The sequence below is a fragment of the Archocentrus centrarchus genome, chromosome 11, assembly GCF_007364275.1.
Source record: "Archocentrus centrarchus isolate MPI-CPG fArcCen1 chromosome 11, fArcCen1, whole genome shotgun sequence".
Taxonomy (NCBI): domain Eukaryota; kingdom Metazoa; phylum Chordata; class Actinopteri; order Cichliformes; family Cichlidae; genus Archocentrus; species Archocentrus centrarchus.
In genome coordinates, this window is record NC_044356.1 from 111,309 (window position 1) to 133,542 (window position 22,234).

General features: G+C 42.6%; 2 protein-coding genes across 3 annotated transcripts; one reads left to right on the forward strand and one right to left on the reverse strand.

Annotated features, from left to right (window-relative positions):
- Window positions 1-195: 195 nt before the first annotated feature.
- On the reverse strand, window positions 196-6,670 carry ndufb9 (NADH:ubiquinone oxidoreductase subunit B9). The gene is made up of 4 exons (XM_030741300.1): window positions 6,514-6,670; window positions 4,900-5,092; window positions 4,593-4,706; window positions 196-536 (listed from the first exon to the last, which is right to left on the reverse strand). The coding sequence occupies exons 1-4, from the start codon at window positions 6,600-6,602 to the stop codon at window positions 405-407; spliced, it is 528 nt and encodes a 175-aa protein (XP_030597160.1). The 5' UTR covers window positions 6,603-6,670; the 3' UTR covers window positions 196-404.
- A 32-nt stretch (window positions 6,671-6,702) lies between these two features.
- tatdn1 (TatD DNase domain containing 1) lies at window positions 6,703-20,459 on the forward strand. 2 transcript variants are annotated; one of them, XM_030741298.1, is made up of 12 exons: window positions 6,703-6,961; window positions 7,849-7,914; window positions 7,993-8,042; window positions 14,429-14,492; window positions 14,690-14,833; window positions 14,965-15,007; window positions 15,410-15,495; window positions 15,594-15,634; window positions 15,905-15,981; window positions 16,058-16,128; window positions 19,646-19,772; window positions 19,918-20,459. In XM_030741298.1, exons 1-12 carry the CDS (start codon window positions 6,811-6,813, stop codon window positions 20,018-20,020), a joined length of 1,023 nt encoding a protein of 340 aa, XP_030597158.1. In that variant the 5' UTR covers window positions 6,703-6,810; the 3' UTR covers window positions 20,021-20,459. The 2 variants fall into 2 exon arrangements, with proteins under 2 accessions (XP_030597158.1, XP_030597159.1); XM_030741299.1 differs by having other exon boundaries at window positions 6,910-6,961; window positions 7,808-7,914.
- The last annotated feature ends 1,775 nt before the right edge of the window (window positions 20,460-22,234 follow it).

Here is a 22,234-nt window from a genome sequence, read left to right on the forward strand (position 1 = left end):
CAGGCTAACAGTGACCCCATTTCTACTTTTTCATAAAATGCAGTGGAACCTGTTTTGATCAGACTTTCACATGATGGTTGGATGAACCAAAACGTTTTAATTAAATACTGTGTATATAACAGCATTAAGCAAGGCAGTCATAATGTTTGGTGCAGATAAAATCATATGTAAGCTACAGTAAAACACACAGCCAGATTTGATCATACAATTATTTATTATAACAGGAATTAAGTGGTACATATACAGGATAACTTTGTCACTCTGAATTCAGAAAGCAATTTTTTCTTTTTTTTTAATTAGGGTGAACTCCTTCAGAAATGACACGGACAGTAATGAGGGGGTCAGCCTGTCTTCGTGCTGTTATGTGGTTTCCCTCAGTCTGCAGGCCCATGTGAAATAGATCTTTATGTGGGGCGCTCCCTGGGACGAGTGACAAACTGCCACCACAGAGGGGGAAGGTCACCCTCCTTGCGGGCAGGAGGGAGGGCTTCGGTCCTGGGGCCTCCATCTGGGGTCTCAGCCTCTAGCTGGGAAACCTGGAAGCAAAAGGACAAAAAAAAAAAAAAAACAACAAAAAAGAGACTAAAATTAAGGCACTTCAGTGGCAACAATAATAAGCCTTTTAAAGGAGATGAAGAACAGCGACCTGAAGTTCAGTAACCTCACCAGCAACTGCATGGGTGTCACCTGGTGGATTATATTCAGAGATAATCAACAGGGACCCTTGTAATCAACAGGGACCCAATATGCTCATTTTCAGCTCCACAATTTTATTCTTGCACTCTACTTGAGGAGCTTTGCATGATTACAGTTCAAAATAATCCTTATTTATCTTATATGGGGCCTTAGCTCATCATCCTGTCTGACACAAGCTCCATCCACCCACCAAGTTTCTTAACCACTTATCCAATCAGGTTTGCAGAAGGGCTGGAACTTATCCCAGCTGTCATAGGGTGAGGCAAGCCTATCACAGGGGTAATACAAAGAGACAGACAGCCATTCATGCTCACATTAACACCTACAGCGACTTAAAAATCACCAGTTAACCAAGTTTTTCATAAGAGACAAGATGGCGACGCAGCGGCTCACGGCTCTTCCTTTCGGTGCTCCTTTTTGTACTTTTTGTATTTCATATTTGCTAGTTTTGGTGCATTTGTCTCTGCAAACAACTGCTACACACGCCAGGATCTTGTGGACATTGGCTACCGGCACAAGATATTAGTATCGAGTGATTTTCACTACACTCATAACATCCCAGACGGAATAGCGAGACCGCCGGGGGCTCCGTGGATTGTTATCGGGTCTGGAAGGCGCCGCCGACGGCGGAGGGAGAGGAAGCAGAAGCGGGGCTGCAGGTCCGGCTTTATGCTGAAGCTGAAATGCCAACCACACAGGCCTCCTCTGCCGAGCCTGTATCTCTCCAACGCCAGGTCCATGGTAAATAAAACGGACAACCTAGAGTTAGAGCTGGCTGTAAATCGCTATGTTCGTGACTGTTGTGTAATGATTATCACCGAGACCTGGCTAAACCCCCACATTCCCGATGCTAGCGTGCAGCTAGCAGGCCGCACTCTGCTACGCGGAGATCAGCAGCGGGTCCACCCCGACGGTGTTCTTATTATCGCGGGAGACTTTAACAAGGCCAACTTAAAGACCGTACTCCCGAAATTCCACCAACATGTCAAATGTTCCACAAGAGGGGAGAACACTCTTGACCATGTTTACTCCAACATTAAGCACGCTTACAGAGCCAAACCCCTCCCCCACCTCGGCCAGTCCGACCATCTTTCCCTGCTGCTCACCCCAGCATACACCCCCCTCAGACGGAGAGCCAGGCCTACTGTAAAAACCATTACAACCTGGCCTGAAAACGCACTCTCCGACCTACAGGACTGCTTTGCATACACAGACTGGGACTTATTCGAACACGAGGACCTAGAAACATTCACAGGGACGGTACTGGACTACATTAAGTTCTGTATTGGAAATGTGACTGTTAGCAAAAACATCCGGGTTTTCCCTAACCAGAAACCCTGGATGAACAGCCAGGTCCGTTCACTCCTCAAAACCCGTGATGCTGCCTTCAGGTCAGGCGACAGAGCTCTGTACAGTGCTGCTCGAGCTGACCTGAAAAGAGGAATTAAAAAAGCCAAAACGGACTACAGGAGGAGAATAGAGTCCCATCTGTCCAGCAATAACACACGGGAGGTGTGGCAGGGCATTCAGAACATCACAAACTTCAGAGGCTGTGATGTGACTGCAGGAGACCTGAGTGTGTCACTAGCAGAGGAACTTAACTGTTTCTTTGCTCGCTTTGAGATGCCTCAGGACCACCCATCTGCTCCAGTCCTGCCCCCCCCACCAGGCTGCACCCCACTCACCGTCCAGGAGCATGAGGTACGGCGCGTGCTCCTGGCAGTGAACCCCAGGAAGGCTGCCGGACCAGACGGAGTACCTGGCAAGGTGATCAGAGCGTGTGCCCACCAGCTCACCCTGATTCTCACCAGGATTTTCAACCTCTCCCTGGCCCAAGCAGTCATCCCCCCCTGCCTAAAAACAGCCACAATCATCCCCGTGCCCAAAAGGTCATCTGTCACCAGCCTAAATGATTACCGCCCTGTGGCCCTCACACCGGTAATCATGAAGTGCTTTGAGAGGCTGGTTCTCCAGCACATCAAAGACCATCTGCCCCCCACTTTCGACACCCATCAGTTTGCATATCGTGCAAACAGATCCACAGAGGACGCCATCGCTGTAGCTCTCCACTCTGTGTTGAGCCACTTGGAGCAGCAGCAGAGCTACGCTCGCATGCTCTTTGTGGATTACAGCTCAGCGTTCAACACAATCATCCCGGACATTCTCACCACCAAACTGCACACCCTGGGCCTCCCCCCTCTCACATGTTCCTGGATCAAGGACTTCTTAACCAACCGGCCCCAGACTGTGAGACTTGGCCCCATCTCTCCTCCACCTGCACACTGAGCACTGGCTCCCCACAGGGCTGTGTGCTGAGCCCCCTCCTGTACTGCCTCTACACCCATGACTGCAGTCCGGCCCACAATAACAACCTCATCGTCAAATTTGCTGACGACACCACAGTGGTCGGACTCATCTCAAAGGGAGATGAGGCAGCTTACAGAGAGGAGGTCCTGAAGTTGACAGCCTGGTGTTCAGAGAACAACCTGGTACTGAACACCATGAAAACCAAAGAGATCATCATCGACTTCAGGAAGCACAGGACTGACCCAGCTCCCCTCTACATCAACGGCGAGCGTGTGGAGAGAGTCCACACCTTCAGGTTTCTCGGTGTCCTCATCTCTGCTGATCTCTCTTGGTCAGATAACATCACAGCTGTTATCAAGAAGGCTCAGCAGCGACTTCACTTCCTGAGGGTCCTCAGGAAGAACAACTTGGACTCAAACCTGCTGCTGACCTTCTACCGCTCATCCATTGAGAGCCTGCTAACGTACTGTATCACAGTATGGTACGGCAGCTGCACTGAGGCAGACAGGGTCAGGCTTCAGAGGGTAGTCAAGACAGCACGAAGAATCGTTGGCTGCCCTCTCCCCTCCCTGATGGACATCTACACCTCCCGCTGCATCAGCAGAGCCAGGAACATCATCAAGGACAGCTCACACCCTGGCTTTGACCTGTTTGACCTGCTGCCCTCTGGCAGGCGCTACAGGTGCATCAAAGCCAGAACAAACAGACTCAAGAACAGTTTCTTCGCCAGAGCAATCACCACCCTGAACTCACACACTCACCCACTGTAACTGTGCAACACCCACATCTCTGTGCAATATTATATTATTCATACTGAACAATATCTATCACTCCTATATTGTGTAATATCCAGTATTCATTCACTAGTGCAATATTCATTCACCAAGTGCAATATTCATCATCTTCATTATTATATGTATACACGCATTTACTTTCTTACAATGTACAGATGCACCAATGTAGGTATGTATGTATATATTTTATACATTCTATTTTTTGTATATTTTACACATTGTTTATTTTCTGTATATCTCTTGATCACATTGATTATACTAGATTATAATATTTTTATAATATTTCTATTTTCATTTTAGAGAGTTTGATTTTCTGTTACATGGCACTGAACAGGAGTGGCCCTCCAATCTCATTGTACATCCTGTATAATGACAATAAAGGCATTCTATTCTATTCTATTCTATTCTAACCGATCAGTTCGATTCCCTTTTATCCATGACCATATCAAGGATAATCTGCTCTCACTGAGATCATACAACTCTAGTTATTTTGTGGTCAGTTTTCAGAGATTTTTATATTTTATATATACAAACATAAAATAAGGAATAGCACCTTTTATTGCTAATTTTTGAGCATAAAGGTTGAGTTACTTATATACTGACATTGGGTACTTTGCTTTGCTGAATGTCCATATATGTCAATTGTACTTTTTTCTTTAAATTTTTCAAAATAAACCTACCTACTTATCCAATAGCACAAGCTATTCTTTTCTTGTCATTAGCAAAGGAAAACAGGTCAAACGAGGAGGTCAAAAGTACTGTAAAATTTTTGCTCTAGCACGCTGTAGCGCCCACCTCTTTCTCCCAGCTCTGTATCCTCAGTTTCTTCCACTGCTCTCTCTTGGAGAAATAATCAGGATACATGGCCTTCTCTGAGGGGTGCCAGTGGTCCAGCACCCACTCTGGGACCTACAGAGACAAAGCAGAGCTCACATCATCTGTCTCTATCCAACATTAGGAGGGTCAGTGTTTTTGCTTGAGGTTTCTAACATCAAATATTTTACTATAATTGTTCCCAATTCCTTAAAAAGGCTACAATTTAAGTCCAGAAGAAAGAAAGTTATATCAAGTGGGAAATGATTTCATGATTGATCCGTTTTACCTTGTAGCACTCGTATCTCTCGTAGGAGGTCCCTCCAGGAGAGTCGGGGAAGATATAGGGCTGAGGATGTTGGTTGGCCCAGAACTCCTCCTCTCCTGCCTTCAGCATCATGGTGGCCTTCACCATATCCTTCTCATTCTTGTTATCATCAAAGCGAGCTCGCAGCAAGCAGGCATAGAAACGGTATTTGTCTCTATAATGTCAGAACACCACAAGAGTTTTATTTTTAAAAAGTCAGACCTTGAGAGAACATCAACATGTCTCCAGCAACTACATGGTCTCAACCAAGAGAATAAAATACTTGTCCATTACTGCACTATGAGAGATATTCTGTAACTGTAAAAAAAACAGATTAACATAATGTGTTCATGATTCTTCAACTGATATAAAGAAGAAAAACAGATATTTCATTTGAATTTCTCAAATACATATTAACCTCAAAAGTCCAATGTATTTCATTGTCTGAATAATTTTGCTGCTGTTCTGTTTTATGTGATTCTACTGTGGTGGTGTAAAGAGGCAAAACAACAGAAAATGTCACTGTCCAAAAACTTGACTTTGTACCAAAGATGCAGACATAAATAAGGCTACAGTTATACAAAGACCTCATGGCCCCTAGTAGCGGGCCCAGGTCACCACACTCCTGCGGTACCTCCAGCATACACTGGAGCAGTTTGCTGCCAAGTGTGAAATGGCTGGGATGAGGGTCGTCACCCCAAAGTCTGAAGCAGTGGTTCTTTGCCGGAACATGGTGGAGAGGCTGGCTCAAGCAAGAGAGTTCAAGTATCTTGAGATCTTATTCATGAGTGATGGGAAGGTGCACTAGTTTGATGGGTGGATTGGTGCTGCATCAGCAGTAATGGTGAAGAGAGAGAGCTGAATCAAAAGGTGATGTTTTCAATTTCTTCACTTACGGTCATGAAATCTGAGTGATGATGCAAATACAAGCAGGTGAAATGAGTTTCCTCTGCCTTAAAGATAGGGTGAACAGCTCAGACACCTGGAGGGAATCTCAGGGTAGAGCTGCTGCTCTTGCATGTTGAAAGGAGACAACTTAAGTGGTTCAGGCATCTGGGCGGACGTCCAAAAACTGTATGTGTTGATCTTTAACCTTTCAGATATTCATACAGCGCAAAGTTGACACACAAATAAAGCTTCACAAAAGTGACTGAATGTAAATTCATCCTTATAATTACTTAGACAATAACTTTTGGGGCCATTTTCACAAAGCAAAGTTTAGACTGGTGCCTCTAATGTGCTGAATGCAGCCGAACCGGCTCAGCTGCAGTTCTGTTATTCACCGCTTTTGATGCTAGCTGGGGCTATGTAAATACGAGCAGGATGAATTAACTCCTGTTGAAAACATTTAAAATGAAACGATTGTACTTTTGCATTTTCGTACTCATAGTCCTGTTTGCGTTACAAGTGGCGAAACAAAGACGACAGCTGGACGTGGAGGTGTCCGACTTCAGGAAAAAGTGACCAGCTATTAGCAGCTATTAGCTATTAGCTTAACAATGGCTAGCTTCGCTGTTAGCTTAGCAGAACAATGAACTGCGATGTCCATAATCTCAGTTTCTCCACAGTCCCCACTAACCAAGAGGCCCTTCTTACCTAAATATGCACCACGACTCAAGGTGTCTCAGAGACCTCTTATAAAGCCGCAGCACCTTCTGCTTGTGAGTGAGATAGGCAGAGGCCATGTTAGCCGTCCCCTGTCACCTTCTCACCGAGCAGTACGGAGGATTCTGGGATTTTGTGACGTTAGCAGGCTGGGGCCGTAAATACTAAACAAAATGCACATTTATAGTTCTTTTCTCTTTGGTCACACATTAATTGTAAGTTATAAAATTGTAAAATTAGCTTCATAAGTCGAATTTACTTTAACACTGTCTAAAATGTTTGGATGAGATGGAAAAAATAGCGGAAAATCCAGCCTTTCAGGAACAGCGTTCCTATCTGTTACAGTTATTAAGGTATTGCAGGATCGTAGGCTTGGCGAAAGCTGCATGTGTGGGTCTTTGTAGGAGAATTTCAGCCATGGCACAACACACATTCATCGGTAAGACGCTTGTGTTTTAGAGTTTGGTAAAACCCAACAAGAAGGTAGAAGAACCCGAGTATTGCTGGCTGCAGCTACGTGGTGTAAAGCGCAGCATCCTACGCGTTTAGTTAGGAGCTAATGGGTTAGCAGTCAGCAGTGACAGCTGTAGGTAGACGGCGTATTGTTGTTGTTGTTTTTTTTAATAAAAACTTTATTTAGTACTTTACTTCTTTTACAACAACAACAGACTTGAAATAAAACAACGTACAGTGATGAAGATGTGACATATGGACAAGAAACGTATAAACATAAAACCCCAAAATAGACAGTTGTCAAAACAGCACAGACAAAAAAGATAAATTGCATAAATAAATGCGCGTTGATATCAGATCAGCAATGTCCTTCCAAAAGTTTTTTTAGCATGTACAATTCCAAAAAAGATTAATAGAAGAATCTGGGTAAAGCTTACAAAAAGAGCAGGAAATATCAACATCAGCTTTGTATTTTTGAAAAAAGTGCTTAGTTGGATAACATTTATGAATGAATTTAAAAGAGACTCCTTTGACTTTATTAGTGAGAAAAAAATTTGTGTGGGAGAGAGCAGACTTTTACCCAATTAAGATTCTGCACAAAGGAGTTCCAATAGGATACATAAGATGGGGAGGAAACCAGATTTTCTTGAAAGGAAGAACAAATTTGGGAATTGACAGCTTTTAGTTGAGTTGACAAACAGAGCTTACCAATAGCAGACTGTTTAGGGTCAAGAGGACCCATAGATTGGATAGAAGAGAGGTCAACTTCCCTAAACAACATGAGCAAACCGGATGGGAAAGCATCAAAGACAATACTGTATTCTCATTACAGTGGTAATGCATGTAGGTGAATTGTGACATCTTGCTCTCCAGACATCGGGGTGAACCTGACAGATCCCATGTTCAGAGGACTCTACAGAGGGAAGCAGAAACATGACGGTGAGCTACTGCTTCACTCATACTTTGACTCTGGGGATGTTAAGATTAAGCTTACCTGAGTCCCTCTTTTCCTGACAGATGACTTCAATGAGATCATCGACCGAGCTCTCAGAGTAGGAGTTGAAAAGGTATGCTGTGGGAATCACTGCAGTGTTGATCTGTTTTTAAAAAGGGAATTGTACAATTCTGGGATGATTCTGACTTTTACAGTAACAATTTGGCTTTTAGCTGATGTTGATATATTTGTTTGTTTGCATATTTTGATTTTTCTGTTGTTTCTGCTGTCTTCCTTGACTCATGGGCCACTTGGCACTGGCATCTGGCCAGTGGAAACCAGGTGCCGGTGCCAAGTGCTCAAACTGTTCAGTGTTTTTTCCACCGCAAATTCACTTGGTGCTTGGCCGGTTCATTGGAACCAGCACTGGCACAGGCACCGGCACCTTGTCAGTCGAAATGTGGTAGTAATATCCTGGATAAAATCCTAATTTGTTACATTTCCCGAAATGGGCTGTATGATGAGGGGAGTGTCGATAGAAGTGTCCAGTATGGCAGGCCATTTTAACATAAAATCCGCTTGTCTGACTATCCGTAATTACATTTCAGATATCTAAAACTGCATTTTGACTAGACAAATCTACATTTTGACTATCCAGAATGATAATTTAAGATATCCGCAATTACATTCTAACTAGTAAGAATAATAATTCAAGATATCTTCAGTTACATTTTGACGAGTCAAAATTCCTTTCAAGATATCTCAAATGACGTCACCGGATTTGTCATTTGAGGGGTCACACATCCGTATTTACAATTTAAGATATCTCAAACGTAATTATGACTAGTCAAAATTACGTTTTAGATATCTGAATTTAACGATTGCATGTGCTGTCCAAACAATTGCCTGTGTAGAATTTCAGGTGGCTGCAATGGCGCTGGCCGTTGTGGACAAAATTGCAAGAAAATGCAACAATATAGAAAGAGCTCTTGAGTATGGGATATGCGGAGACTGCGAAAATCGTGCACTTAAAGGCTGCTTAAGAAATCTGCACAAAATTTCTGATTTTATGGGAGGCCGTTTCAACAAACTGCCTTATAAACATTCTGCCAAAATGCTCCGTAATTCAAGACATCTCAAACGTCATTCTGACTAGTCAGAATGTTAATTTAAGAAATCTTAAATAGAAAAGTTGTCTAATTCAAGATATCTGTAATTTATTTTGAGATATCTTAAAGGGCATTTTGACTAGTCAAAATTACAGTTCTAGATATCTCTAATTTAGTTTTGCCTAGTCATTATTTGCTTTCAAGATATCTAGAAATTAATTTGCACTAGTCAAAATTATACAGGGGTTGGACAATGAAACTGAAACACCTGGTTTTAGACCACAATAATTTATTAGTATGGTGTAGGACCTCTTTTTGCGGCCAATACAGCGTCAATTTGTCTTGGGAATGACATATACAAGTCCTGCACATTGGTCAGAGAGATTTTAAGCCATTCTTCTTGCAGGATAGTGGCCAGGTCACGACGTGATGCTGGTGGAGGAAAACGTTTCCTGACTCGCTCCTCCAAAACACCTCAAAGTGGCTCAATAATATTTAGATCTGGTGACTGTCCAGGCCATGGGAGATGTTCAACTTCACTTTCATGTTCATCAAACCAATCTTTCACCAGTTTTGCTGTGTGTATTGGTGCATTGTCATCCTGATACACGGCACCACCTTCAGGATACAATGTTTGAACCACTGGATGCACATGATCCTCCAGAATGGTTCGGTAGGCCTTGGCAGTGACGCGCCCATCTAGCACAAGTATTGGGCCAAGGGAATGCCATGATATGGCAGCCCAAACCATCACTGATCCACCCCCATGTTTCACTCTGGGCATGCAACAGTCTGGGTGGTACGCTTCTTTGGGGCTTCTCCACACCGTAACTCTCCCGGATGAGGGGAAAACAGTAAAGGTGGACTCATCAGAGAACAATACATGTTTCACATTGTCCACAGGCCAAGATTTGCACTCCTTGCACCATTGAAACCGGCGTTTGGCATTGGCACGAGTGACCAAAGGTTTGGCTATAGCAGCCCGGCCATGTATGTTGACCCTGAGGAGCTCCCGACGGACAGTTTTGGTTGAAGCAGGAGAGTTGAGGTGCACATTTAATTCTGCCATGATTTGGGCAGCCGTGGTTTTATGTTTTTTGGATACAATCCAGGTTAGCACCCAAACATCCCTTTCAGGCAGCTTCCTCTTGCGTCCACAGTTAATCCTGTTGGATGTGGTTCGTCCTTCTTGGTGGTATGATGACATTACCCTAGATACCGTGGCTCTTGATACATCACAAAGACTTGCTGTCTTGGTCACAGATGCGCCAGCAAGACATGCACACACAATTTGTCCTCTTTTGAACTCTGGTATGTCACCCATAATGTTGATCACAGAGACTTGCTGTCTTGGTCACAGATGCACCAGCAAGATGTGCACCAGCAATTTGTCCTCTTTTGAACTCTGGTATGTCACCCATAATGTTGTGTGCATTGCAATATTTTGAGAAAAACTGTGCTCTTACCCTGCTAATTGAACCTTCACACTCTACTCTTACTGGTGCAATGTGCAATTAATGAAGATTGGCCACCAGGCTGGTCCAATTTAGCCATGAAACCTCCCACACTAAAATGACAGGTGTTTCAGTTTCATTGTCCAACCCCTGTATATCGCCTATCCAAAAGTACATTTAAGATATATTTAAAATTTAAGATTATATTAGGATTGCTTCGAAAGAACCAACTGGGACATCTTTGAGGATCAAGACCTGGAAGTGTACACATCAACTGTACTCTGCTACATCAAGAACTGCATGGACAGTGTAACAGTGAACAAGAACATCACAGTTTACCCAAACCAAAAACCCTGGATGAAGAAAGGGGTACGAATTCTCCTCAACAAGCGTAACATCGCATTCAGGTCTGGGGACAGAGCCTTATACAGCGTGGCAAGAACCAACCTGAAGAGAGGCATCAAGGAGGCCAAGATTGCCTACAAGAGGAAAATTGAGGACCACTTTGCCAACAATAACCCACGTCAGGTGTGGCAGGGTATTCAACACATCACCAACTACAAGTCCAGGAACTGTATGACTGCTGAGGGTGATGCCTCATTGGCAGAGAAACTTAATTGCTTCTTTGCACGCTTTGAGGTGGGAACAGCGGAGACAAATACAAGACCTCCATCAGTCTCCAATAACCACATCATCATGGTGCAAGAACACGAGGTGAGACGTGCACTTAAAGCAGTGAACTCCAGGAAAGCGGCTGGTCCGGATGGTGTGACAGGAAAGGTGCTGAAAATATGCGTGGACCAACTAACTGGCATTTTCACCAAAATCCGTCGTACCACCATGTCTGCCACCATCATCCGACTACCAAAAAAAAAACACCATCAGTGACCTCAATGACTACCGTCCAGTCGCATTCACACCAGTCATAATGAAGTGTTTCGAGAGATTTGTTCTACAGCACATTAGAGCCACTCTCCCACCCAGCTTTGACCCGCATCAGTTTGCCTACAAAGCAAACAGGTCCACTGAGGATGCCATCAATACTGCCCTTCTTACAGCACTCACACACCTGGAACACCAGAGGAGTTATGTGAGAATGTTATTTATAGACTTTAGCTCTGCCTTTAATACAGTCAACCCCAGCAGACTGGTGAACAAACTCACAGACCTTGGTCTTTCCCAGCCCACCTGCATCTGGATTAAGGACTTTTTAACAAACCGCACTCAGTCTGTTAGATTAGGTCACCATCATTCATCCAGGGTAACACTCAGCACTGGAGTTCCACAGGGCTGCGTGCTGAGTCCTCTCCTCTACGCACTCTACACCCACGACTGTACCCCCACCCACTCCAGCAACACAATCATCAAGTTTGCGGATGACACGACCGTGGTGGGACTCATATCTGGTGGAGATGAGACCACCTACAGGGATGAGGTCCAGGGAGTGGCTGAGTGGTGTGCAGAGAACAATCTTTCCCTGAACTCCTCCAAAACAAAAGAACTGGTCATAGACTTTCGGAGGAAATGCATAGACCCTGCACCACTCTTCATAAATGGTGACTGTGTGGAAAGAGTCCCTTTCTTCAGATTTCTGGGTACGCACATCTCTGAAAATCTCTCCTGGACCACCAACACCACAGCTGTGGTCAAGAAGGCACAGCAGAGACTCTATTTCCTGAGAATTCTGAGGAAGAACAGCCTTCAGGAGAAGCTGCTGGTGTCCTAATACCGCTGTGCCATTGAGTGTGTGCTGACCTACTGCATCTCAACGTGGTACAGTACCTGCACAGTGGCAGAAAAGAGAGCACTACAGAGAGTGATCAACACGGCCCAGAAAATCATCGGCTGTCCACTACCCAGTCTGGGGGACCTGTTCAGCTCCCGCTGCCTCAGCAGGGCAGCCAACATACTGAAATACTCTTGCCACCCTGGTAATCATCTTTTCCAACAGCTGCCCTCTAGAAAACACTTCAGATCCACCACATGCAGGACAAACAGACTGAAAAACAGCTTTTACCCTAGTGCTGTATGGGAATTGAATACACGCACATGAATTTTTATTTTTTTTTATTTAATTTATTTAAGTATTTATTTATTTAAGCTACTTAGGCCCTGTGCAATAATCTGCAGTTTATTGAATGTTTTTAGAGTTTTTGAATGTTTTTATTGGGTCTAGGCACCTTAAGGATTGCTGCTCAATTTCGTTGCACTTTAGTACAATGACAATAAAAGCTATCTATCTATCTGTGATCAGGACAAAAACTGCATTGTTTCTTTTGGGGTCTCTGGGCAGACCCACCTTTGCAGCCAACCCCTACAGCCCCTTGTCGGCCTTCAAGAGGGCGGGCCCATGCCATATCTTTGGGCTGTGCCTGGCTGGACGTTACAGGTTAATACCCGGCCACCAGTACCCCTTCCTCAAGCTCCCTCCCCAGGCCTGGCTCTAGGGTGGCGTCCCAGTAACCCTATCCCAGGCATTATGAACAGTTCCTTTGTTGTATTTTCTATAAGGGGTCACTGGAATTGCTCTTTGTCTGGCCCCTCACCCAGGGCCAATTTGCTACCAGGGAGCATAGCACCCAGACAACATAGCTCCTGGGATCACTGGGACACACAAACCCCTCCACTGTGATAAGGTGGCAATTCTCGGAGGAGCTGTTATGTACATTTAGAGTTTAGACTGTTTGTTGGTCTAAAATCTAAGTGTATTCAGTTTACTGTCAAGTCTCACACCATATCTGAGAAGCTAAAGACATCAGCATAGGAGCTAATCCATTATCTATCCATTAACTAATGATCATTGCTCCTGAAATCTCAACAACTGTTGGATGGCTCGTGATAAAGTTCGAATGGTCCCCACAGAATAAATCCTCAGTGAATCAGTGACTCTTCCTTCAGTGCCATCATGAGGTTTATGGTTGCGATTTTGAACAACAGTCAATGAACAGACTCAGACTTCACTCATACCCCTTTTCCACTGCCGGGGTTCCGGTGCCTGTGCTGTTCCCAAAAGAACCAGCGAATAGCTTAGGAATGGGCCCGCGTTTCCACTGCGCATGCGAACTGCTCCTTTGCGTATGAGTGTGGGCGGGTCCTCATCTGGACACGGAAGCTAAAGAGCGCAAATGTGGGAGAACACGCTCCCCTGTCTTGTGCTGCGAGCACATTTTACAGTCCAAACAAAACTACTGTACTGAACATCTGTAGCTGCTTTTCCACCGACAGGGTTCCGGTGCCAGTATTTGAACCGTTCAGCGGTTTTTCCAACACGAACGCACTCTGTGCTCAGCCGAAAAACGAGTTCAACTTGGGCCCTGCAAGCTAGCTGGTCTGGAACCAAGAACACGTGACGAAAGAGGCAGTAGGGCGTGACTTTGCTGTCTCAACATAAACTTGTGTATTACATGAGAAAAGCGAAGCGATTTTCATGGCTGTGAATTAGTTTGGGTCTTAAGGCTGAACTTGCTGCTTTGTATCAGTTCATATCACAGATAAAAGGAGGCAAAGTGCGTACTTGTTGTCTTGCTTGTATTTTCTGTCTGTGTTTAATCTCCCACACTCATATGTAAAGGAGCAGTCCACAGGAATGCGGTGGAAATGCAGGATCGTTCTTAAGCATTTCGCCAGTTTATTGAAACCGACACCAGCACTGGCACGAGCACCAGCATCTTGGCAGTGGAAAAGTAGAATCAGATTCACCTGTAATCACTGCAGTGACAATTAAATGCCTTTAAAACTAATGATATTCCCATCAATATTTTAATAGTTAGTATATAAGTTTATCATGCTAGCTGTCATCATAAATATAGGTTAGCATTGCTGATGTAAGGATGCTGATATAGATCTGCTCCTAGATATGGAGTGTAAAATAGATATTTTTTGTGTGTAACATGCCATTTTAAATGTATTTGTCTCAGTTGTAATGATTGTATACTTCATCTGTTGCTTCATTACAGTTTATGATCACAGGGGGGAGCCTTGAAGACAGCAAGGAAGCTGTCAAATTAGCTGTGACCAGAGGTAATGATGACAACACATTTTGTGCAACCAAATGATTTGTGGTTGATTTTCTGGCTCTGAAAGTCTTGAGGTCTTCACTGAAACACACACAGAAACTTTGGTATTATTTTATTTCTTTGTGGTCAGAATCAGCCAAAGCTCCCTAAATGCTTCCTTTGGAGTGTCAGACCTTTAACAAGTTCTCTCCTTTAACACAGAGGAGTTCTTCTGTACAGTTGGCTGCCATCCCACCCGTTGCAGTGAGTTTGAGCAGAATGGAGAATCCCAGTACTTCACGGGGCTGAGGGAGCTGGCAGTGGCACACAGAGGCAAGGTAGTGGCCATCGGAGAGTGTGGACTGGGTGTGTACACACAAACATGGCATTTGTGCACTACCAGATGTGCATATGGATGTGATAGATTTACATCTTGTTTATTTTCCTCTCTGTGGTTTATCCATTCTGTTAAAATGTTTCTTTTCTCCTCATTTCAGATTTTGACAGGCTGGAATTTTGTCCAAAAGAAACTCAAATCAAGTACGTTTGTGTGTTTTTAATAAGTTTTCAAAAAAGAAGCAAACCTTGGCACTCGGCAGCCATTTTTCTAACATCACATCCGGAATGTTAATGGTGACTGTAAGTCTTAAATTACTAGTGAAATGTGATATAAGCCATTTCTGAAGTTTGTTGACTCTTCACCAAAAAAAGTCTAAAAGCTTTTTTCCCTGAATATTCTAATTTGCTTCTGATATTATGGTTCGTTTATGAATCCATAGACTGTTGCTAAAATGTGGACGTTACTTCCCAGCCTGAAATGTGGAGCCTTCTTGGAAGTCCCTTAAAAGCCCGTGTTCTTTAACAGAAACACTGCGTTTGTCTTAATTGGCATTAACTGACTTTTCATTGTTTCCTCTTTTTGCTCCTTCTGGTCTGTCGCAGATACTTTGAGAAGCAGTTTGACTTGGCAGAGGAGACCAAGCTGCCTATGTTCCTCCACTGTAGAAACTCCCATCAGGAGTTCATTGGTATGTTTGTGAACAAGAGACCTGATCTAGTTCAGAAACTGGCTTTTTATTGCAAAGAATTTTACCTTTTGTGTTGTTTGATTTTTGTGTCTTTCCAGACATCATGAAGAGAAATCGAGACAGATGTGTTGGAGGAGTAGTAAGGACAATTTTGTTTTTACTTTTTTATTAATTTAATTAATTATTTTTGTGATGTTACAATTCTCAGTGTGAAATGAACAGAATAAGAACCTAAAATGTAAAATTATGTGCAGCTGATATTTTTGTTGGGATAAATTTACAAAGAAGCCTGATCCTCATTCATTGCAATTCAATGGCTTGCACGTTTAAAAAGCTGCTGAGTCACTTTATAAATGAATGTGGATAATCAGAACACAGTTCAGCTGCTTATCGCTGTTTTTACTTTCAGGTCCATTCTTTTGATGGAACTGCAGAAGATGCTGCTGCCCTCATTGACCTGGACCTCTACATTGGGATAAATGGATGGTGAGATCATTTGAGAAATGCTGTGAGGTGAATTTCAGTTCCATGTCAGGTGTTTTAACAGTGCTGCATTTCTCAGTTCCTTAAAAACTAAGGCCAACATTGAAGCTATGAAGTCGATCCCCACAGAGAGGCTCATGATAGAAACAGGTGAGTCACAGTCTGTTTATTTTAATGTGTCTGACAAAATATGGCCCTGAGTTTGATAACACTGAACCTTTGTTAAAGTTCATGATATTCCAGTTAAATCACTCTTGAGTCGTTGGTTTGAAGCTGTGTCTCATCTGTCAGGGGATATTTTAGGTCAAATTAGTTTGTGCATCACTTTATATACATGTTTTTGCTGTTATTACAGTTATTTCAGACTCAGACACAGCTTTATTGTCATTCAGACTATAAGACATAGTGTGAACAAAATGTGGATTCTCAGGTCTTGGTGTAAGTCAAGCATAGGATTAGAGTAATAAATGAAAATAAATAGAATTTAAATAAGTAAAGGAAAATAAATAAGTAGCTAAACTAGGATAACTACACAAAGTAAAAATACAAATACACTAAACTAAAACTAAGAACAGGTATAGCAGCATTCTTCTGTAGCAGCAACAACTTGAAGTGGTTTGAGGTGCAGTGGTGACACTGTTTGATATGTGGTGTGTGGGGTGCCTAGTTAGTCTATGGAGGTGGAATGGTTCAGCAGTCTGACTGCATCAGAGTAGAAGCTGTTTTCCAGCCTAGATGATTTTGCCTGGATGCAGCACAATCTCCTTCTGGACGGGAGAGGGGTGAAAAGTCTGTGTCCGGGGTGGGTGTGGTCACGAAGAATGCATTTAGCTCTTTCCCTGCATCTGATGGTGTAGATGTCTTTGGTCAGTGATAAGCTGCACCCGATGGTTCTCTGTGCAAACTTAACCACTCTCTGCCAGTGTTAATTTCGTTGATGAAATATTTTCGTCATAGTTTTCGTCGACGAACCTTTTTTTCATGACGATAAACTACCTAAAATGATAAAAACAATAATGAAAATAATTGACACTTTCGTCAACAAATGAAAATGAGACGAAAATGCTTGGCGGGGACGAAATCCAATCAGAACTTGTTTAATTTTGTGACAGGGCGGGACAAGTAAGGAAAACATCCAATCAAACGCACAGTTGCACAAATTTGCTCTAAACCCGGGAAGACCCAACTAGCCTGTGATTTGTCGTTACTTAAGTTATGTAAATAGTGCCAGCAGGGAGAAACTAAAGAGCCGATGTATGGACACATTTGTCCTTTGATGTTGTGACAAACAAAACGATGTGTAAACCATGTGGGGCGACTATCTCGGGTAAAAACACACAACAAATCTTAAACAACATCTGCAAACCAGTCACCCAGATCTCCATGCAAATGTAAGCATTTTAATGTCATGCAGGGTAAAGTGTTTTTCCCAGTTTAGTGTTTGTGTTTAGAGAAAATCTCCACACCGCGGTGGATTAGCCTTTCCTAGTCTTAGTCCTGAACACTGCCCTGTACCTTTCAGCACATGTCCTGCTGTAAAACGCTCGTATTATCTCAGTAAGGTGGTGTTAATGATCAGGTGTGTGGGAAGCAGGTGAAACGCTAATGTTAATATTATTAATAATATTTCATAACTTTTAATAAATGTTTAATTTTGTGTAAGTGTTCTGTTCTTTTCTGTATAATGCCAGTTCTTTAACGGTTTACAGCCACCACGGACATCCAGTCAAGGATGAAGGGAGACATTTAAGGTCCAAATTCTCCTTTAATAAAGCTGAGTGCGGTCTACCAGAAATACAGAATGCAAATCAAAAGGGAATGTTAATAGACACACATAATAAACAATCATCTCAGTTCCTCCAGTAGAGGCCAGTAAGTGACCACAATATTCTTCTAAGTGCATTATTCTGTTTAAACATATATACATATTTACATCACTCCAATAAACAGAATTCTGTTGAATTGCTAAACACTATCAGTATCCCCAATAATTACACCTTACGAACAGTTCTAATAACGAGGCAATGCCCAGACTTTCCCAGTCTCTTCGCTAAATACAAATGTACAAAGAAATGAAATGAAGCATCCTCTACGTAACCGTTTACAAATACAAATACAGAGAAACTTACTTTTCCTCATTTACACACTCTCAACGTCTTCTTCAACTTCTCAACTCAACGCTTGTGTATGGCTTGCAGCAGTTCCCCTCATGACTGATTGCTCCCTAATTACTACCGTGTACTCTTCTACAGCAGCTACTGGCAGCTTCGTGGGCTCTTAAAGGGCTACACACACACATGAACTTAGGCCAATTTTAACAGTACGTAAGTAAGTAAAATTTATTTATATAGCACCTTTCTAGATAAAATCACAAAGTGCTTTAACGGCAGTTAAAAGAAAACAGTGATACACAATGAAACACACAAACCACTAGTTAAAAGCAAGCCTGTAGAAATGAGTCTTGAGCTGTTCTTTAAATGATTCAATAGGGTCCACAGATCTCAGGTGTGATGGTAGTGCATTCCACAATTTAGGAGCTGCAACCTCGAAAGCACAGTCTCCCTTAGTTTTTAGCCTAGAGCGTGGAACCACTAACGGATTTTGGTCAGAAGACCTCAGCAGTCTGTGCATTATGTATGGGTGTAAGAGCTCACTAATGTTTTCAGGCATGTGACCATGCAGAGCTTTGAAAGTGATCACCAAGATCTTAAACTAGAATCTGAACTTTATGGGAAGCCAGTGCAGAGATGACAAGATAGGTGTCACATGAGACCACTTAGGGGATCCATTAACTAGCCTGGCAGCAGCATTTTGGACCAACTGGAGGTGATCCAAAGACGATTTGCTGAGACCAATGTATAACGAATTACAGTAGTCCAACCGAGAGGAGACAAAAGCATGAATAATAATTTCCAGTTCCGGTTTGGACAGCATTCGCCTGAGGCGGGCAATATTTCGTAAATGAAAAAAGCAGGATTGCACAAGGCTAAGTGTGTATAATGACTAATTCAAGGGAACTGAAGAAAAAACATTTACATTTTATACCCTTTATATTTTAGTCGACTAAATTGACTGTAGATTTAGTCGACTATATTCTTATGACAATTTCGTCGACTAAAACTAGACTAAAACAAACTATTCAGATGAATAAATTATGACTAAAACTAAATTACATTTTCTCTGAGTTCTTCTACAGGGTGCTGTAGAAGCACTCAGGTCCTTCTACAGCACCCTCCTTTCAGCATCCTCCTTTGAGGACTGCAGTTTTTATGTGATTTTCAGGCTTTTCTCACCGAGATAAGGCCATTCTGAGGTTTTGTGTGTAATCTCAAGCACTTCATTCAAATTGCTTCAAAACATGATGTCTGTCTTTAAGCCCACCCTGTTTAATTTTTTCAGGAAGTACAAGTGTTGGTGGGCTTTCTTTATTACAGCTGTGGTGTTTGTGCGCCAGGAGAGTGTGTAAGTGAGGTGTACACCGAGGTACTTGATGGAAGGGACCATTTCCACTGCTAATCCCTCAATGTAGAGAGGAGGAGGTGTCGTGCCAATCCTACGAAAATCCACCACCATCTCTTTGGTCTTCTGGATTTTTAGGATGAGGTTGTTGACTTTGAACGTTATATCACTTTTGCTTATGGATTCATACTTTCTTGCTCCTTTCCAGATGCCCCATGGTGTGGTGTGAAGAACACTCATGCCGGATCCAAATATATTAAAACTACATTTCCTACCAAAAAGAAGTGGGAGGCAGGACACTGTCTGAAGGACAGGAATGAGCCCTGTCATATCATGTGAGTAATTTAAGACACAAGTAAAGATGTAAAAGCTTTGTAGAATCAACTGATATACTCAGCAGTTTCATTTAAGTATGATAAATAAATACTTTTAAATCCAAAAAAACTTTAATTTTAGGATTTCACTATTTTTCTCTTGTAGACAAGTCCTGGAGGTGATGGCAGCAGCAAGGGAAGAGGATCCACTGGAGCTGGGCAACACAATCTACAACAACACTGTTAAAGCCTTCTTCAGCTCAAGCTGATGATCAATAACAATATCAGAATTACTGACAGGCCATTAGTACACTTTTAGGAATCTGTTTGTGTACCATTTATGTGTTTTATGTATATTCAGCTGTACTTTTGTTACATTTGGAATATAATAGCCCTTTATTGTCATTGTACATGGTACAACAAAATTTTTAGTGTTTACTATGATTAAGATACAGATATACAGTCATCTGTTAATGCAAAATAAAAATAAGGGACATATCACTTATGTTTAGAAAAATTAATTCTTATTGAGGTCATTTGTAGAGAATACCGCTACATATTAATGCAGATTTTACCATCATACACAGTGGCTTGCAAAAGTATTCATACCCCTTGAACTTTTCCATATTTTGTCACATTACAACCACAAACATAAATATATTTCACTGGAATTTAATGTGAAAGACCAACACAAAGTGGTGTACAATTGTGAAGTGGAAAGAAAATTATACATGATTCAAAAGATTTTTTACAAATAAAAAACTGAAAAGTGCAGTGTGCAAAAGTATTCAGCCCCCTTTTCTCTGAGTGCAACCAACTGCATTCAGAAGTTGCCTGATGACTGCTAATGACTGAAAAGAATCCACCTGTGTGTAATCTAATCTCAGTACAAATACAGCTGCTCTGTGACGGCCTCAGAGGTTGGTTAAGAGAATATTGGGGACTCTGATGCAGTCAAGTTGTAAACAGCATCATGAAGTCCAAAGAACACACCAGACAGGTCAGGAAGAAGGTTGTGGAGAAGTTTAAAGCAGGCTTAGGCTATAAAAAGATTTCCCAAGCTTTGAACATCTCACGGTGCACTGTTCAATCCATTATCTGGAAGTGGAAAGAGTACGGCACAACTGTAAACCTACCAAGACAAGGCCGTCCACCTAAACTTACAGGCCGAACATGGAGAACACTGATCAGAGATGCAGCCAAGAGGCCCATGGTGACTCTGGACCAAATGCAGAGATCCACAGCTCAGGTGGGGGAATCTGTCCACAGGACAACTATTAGTCGTGCACTGCACAAATGTGGTCTTTATGGAAGAGTGGCAAGAAGAAAGCCATTGCTAAAAGAAAACCATAAAAAGTCTCATTTACAGTTTGCCAGAAGCCATGTTGGAGACACAGCAAACATGTGGAACAAGGTGCTTTGGTCAGATGAGGCCAAAATTGAACTTTTTGGCCAAAATGCAAAACGCTATGTGTTGTGGAGAATTAACACTGCACATCACTCTGAACACACCATCCCCACTGTCAAATATGGTGGTGTCAGCATCATGCCCTGGGGCTGCTTCTCTTTAGCAGGGACAGGGAAGTTGGTCAGAGTTGACGGGAAGATGGATGGAGCCAAATACAGGACAATCCTGGAGGAAAACCTGTTGGAGTCTGCAAAAGACTTGAGACTGGGGCGGAGGTTCCCCTTCCAGCAGGACAACGACCCTAAACATAAAGCCAGGGCTACAATGGAATGGTTTAAAACAAAACATATTCATGTGTTAGAATGGCCCAGTCAAAGTCCAGACCTGAACCCAATCGAGAATTTGTGTCAAGATCTGAAAACTGCTGCTCACAAACTCTCCATCTAATCTGACTGAGCTTGAGCTGTTTTGCAAAGAATGGGCAAAAATTACAGTCACTAGATGTGCAAAGCTGGTGGAGACATACCCTAACAGCCTGTTTCCCAGTCATGGATTAAGCATGGTCCTAGACTAAAAGGAAAAAGTCAATAAAGAGCACAACAGGAAAAAGTATTTAGCCCAGGATTAGACATAATCCCTGTACGGGAAACTAGGCCCATAAGACTTGCAGCTGTAATTGCAGCAAAAGGTGGTTCCACAAAGTATTGACTCGGGGGGGGGGGGGGGGGGGGGGGGGGGGGGGTGAATACTTTTGCACACTGCACTTTTCAGTTTTTATTTGTAAAAAATGTTTTGAATCATGTATAATTTTCTTTCCACTTCACAATTGTATACCACTTTGTGTTGGTCTTTCACAATTAATTCCAGTGAAATATATTTGTTTGTGGTTGTAATGTGACAAAATATGGAAAAGTTAAGGGGTATGAATACTTTTGCAAGCCACTGTATTTAACCACAGAAAAGCTGCGATGTTTAAAGACTGTTCAAGCGTTTATTTTACATTTTGTTATTCAATACAAAACATAGGCGCTGATGTTATCTTGTATTTGTAGGCAACTAAACCAGCATAAGATCA